This window comes from Oryctolagus cuniculus, chromosome 6 (genome assembly GCF_051225735.1).
Source record: "Oryctolagus cuniculus isolate XC-2025 breed Fujian yellow rabbit chromosome 6, ASM5122573v1, whole genome shotgun sequence".
Lineage (NCBI taxonomy): Eukaryota > Metazoa > Chordata > Mammalia > Lagomorpha > Leporidae > Oryctolagus > Oryctolagus cuniculus.
Window position 1 is genome coordinate 1,194,643 of NC_142872.1, and position 2,890 is coordinate 1,197,532.

The window sequence follows — 2,890 nt, forward strand, 5'->3', positions numbered from 1 at the left end:
TTGCAGAACAATTCCCCCCCACACAAAAAAAAATAAACACTGCAGTGTTGGGGTAACTTTCTCTGTGCTTCCCATGAAAACCCAAATCCCACCTCAGATGGGCTGAGTCCAGCGTAGGATGTCAGCTGTGGAGTGACCGACTTACTGAGGCACAGAGGTGAGGCTGGGCCAAGAGAAGGGTGTTCATTAATAATAGAGTTCCACCCCCCAGGGGAGTCCAGAATTGATGCCTGCATCAGTTAGCAACACTCAGTACACTGGAGGAAGACTAGCGCCTCTTGTCACAGGCTGCATTCTTCTCCCAAGTGAAAACCTGCAACACTACCTGACATTTAATTATAGAACACCTTGTCTAGTCCTAGCATTGCCCCTGGATCCCTGATCCAGGGATATGGGGAGACCCAGGCTAACCCTAAATGTAAAGGTGAGATTTGACATTTCTCAAAGGTGCTGTGGCATAACAAAAACCACTTCTTTCCAAATCATTGGCTTGTTTTCTTTGGGAAATTATATTTAGTTATAGACATCTGACACAGAGGGCAAATGTTTCTCAGAATTATTCATCTTAGGGGTAGAGTGGAAGGATATCAAATGGTGCAGGAAAAAGGGACAACAGGAAGAGAAAGAAGAAAGCAGGAAAGGCTGCCAGAGTGGAGACCAAGGAGTCGTGGAGGTCACACAGGGCCCTGCAGACACAAATAAAATAGAAATTTTGACATGTGAATTATTTATTTCTTTGGAGAAGAAAATAAACAAGAAGGTGGTCTCGTCTGGAAAGTAGAACAACTTGTTGTAAGCATGCCAACACCACACAACCACATTTTCCTGTTTTGCATCACAGCTATTCTGGGGTTATGTTAACCAAACATTGTGTGGAAACAAATGAAGGCAGGTGCCAATGTTCTGGTTTCCTCCCAAATTTGACACATATGTTTGTGTCTCCATTCTACAATAACAGAATTCATTTGAACGATTGTTTCATAGGGTGAAAGCATGTTTTCCAACCAATAATGAAGCATTAATTGAGTTACACATGTTCTGTGAGTGACCAAAAAGTAACCTGTAGAAAAATCAGACCTTGCAATAATACTTGAAATAAGATATAAAGTTAGCACTTCACAACTCAATTGCACATAAAATGATTTGTTAAAGCACCCAAAGAGTGAGGGTGAGAAGTCAGAACAGCAGTGAGCTGTGAGTGTTTCCTTTGCACACTGTGTGTCACCAGAGCAGGCAGTGGCACCATTTCCAGTGGGATTGTTATGAGCAGAAAGGCTACCACTGAAACCTAAGCTTTGTCCCCACCAGACCCAAAATTCTCCTTTGCTCAGAACCCTCAGACTGCTCATAAAATGAACAAATTCTCAAGATCTCAGCCTTTCTACCCCAGTGTGCTACAGCAGGGCGAGCTGTTGAGGAGGATGGACTCTTCCCATTCAAAGGTGAAGGGGAGTACCGCCCACCTTCAGAATGCGGCCACCCTCCCTGAGCACAGGCCCCGCCCCAGAGCCTTCTGCAATGCTGTGGTGACGTCCTTGTTCCTGAGGCTGTAGATGAGTGGGTTCAGAAGTGGGGTGAGGATGGTGTAGAAGGCAGACACGGCCTTGTCCTTCTCGGGGGTGTGGTAAGAGTGAGGCAGCACATAGGTGTACATGGCGGCCCCGTAGAAGAGGCTGACAACCACCATGTGCGAGGAGCAGGTGGCCACAGCCTTCCGCCGCCCCTCTGCCTCACTCATCCTGTACACAGTGAGCAGAATCCTGGTGTAAGAGGCAGAGATGACAGAGAAGGGGATGAGCAGCATCAGGATGCAGCACACGTACATGGCCGTCTCGTAGGCTGAGGTGTCCGAGCAGGAGAGTTTCAGAAGGGCAGGCACCTCGCAGAAAAAGTGGTCGATTTCCCGGGAGCCGCAGAAGGGGAACTGCATCGTGACTGGGGTGAGCAGGAAACCATCCACAGACCCTCCTAGCCAGGCCGCAGCCACGATCAGCAAGCAGACCCTGCGGCTCATCAGGACAGGGTATCGCAGAGGGTTGCAGATGGCTACGTAGCGGTCATAGGACATGAGTCCCAGGAGGAAGAACTCGGCCCCTGCCAAGGTCAAGTACAGGAAGTGCTGAGCAGTGCACCCCGCAAAGGAAATGGCCCTCTGGCTCGTCACCTGGTCCACCAGCATCTTGGGCACAATGGTGGAGATGTACAGGATGTCCATGACGGACAGCTGGCTGAGCAGGAAGTACATGGGCGTGTGCAGGCGCGCGTCCGTGTGGATGAGCAGGATCATGACGGTGTTGCTGGCTATGGAGATGACGAAGACCAGGAGAATGAGGGCAAAGAGAAGCCAGGGGAAGCGCGTGTTGCTGAACAGCCCCAGGAGGACGAAGTCGGCGTACATGGAGTAATTTCCCCACTCCATGTCTCTGCAAGCACACACAGGGGAGAGCACTGGGGTGAGGGGCAGTGTTGGGAAATGCATCTGGTTTGCATAAAACGCTGCAATGTGGTCATGGACACATCGGAATCAAGTTTATCTCAGGAAACCCAAGACTTAACTTCCCTAGACCAGGCTGTGTCATGTTTTGCCCTGATTCACTGAAGGTACACAGTGGCACCTGGGAGACTTAAAGCCCAAGAGTGACAATGGCCCCCAGATCCCCCCCACCCCCAGGGCACAGGTGTCCACATCCCTGATCACGAAGGCTCCTGCCACTGAAACCCATGGCTGAGACCCTGGAGGTCTCCCCAGCATGTCTCACAAAGGGAAAGGGAGGTGTGAGAGGCTCCGCAGTCCTTAGATTTAAAGAGCGTCTTCCTCCCACACAGCAGAACTGTGCGTTGACATTGCAAGGCAGCACAGCAGAGTTAAGGGGTCTTTGGAGAGAACAGG

At 50.3% G+C, this 2,890-nt stretch overlaps 1 protein-coding gene across 1 annotated transcript; it reads right to left on the reverse strand.

Annotated features, from left to right (window-relative positions):
• Positions 1-1,465: 1,465 nt before the first annotated feature.
• LOC127489557 (olfactory receptor 2T27) lies at positions 1,466-2,419 on the reverse strand. The gene has a single exon (XM_051841115.3). It carries the CDS (start codon positions 2,417-2,419, stop codon positions 1,466-1,468), a length of 954 nt encoding a protein of 317 aa, XP_051697075.2.
• Positions 2,420-2,890: the final 471 nt, after the last annotated feature.

Bases quoted from the DNA above. Each gene is read 5' to 3' on its own strand.
- LOC127489557 (XM_051841115.3), bottom strand. From the start codon at position 2,419: ATGGAGTGGGGAAATTACTCCATGTACGCCGACTTCGTCCTCCTGGGG.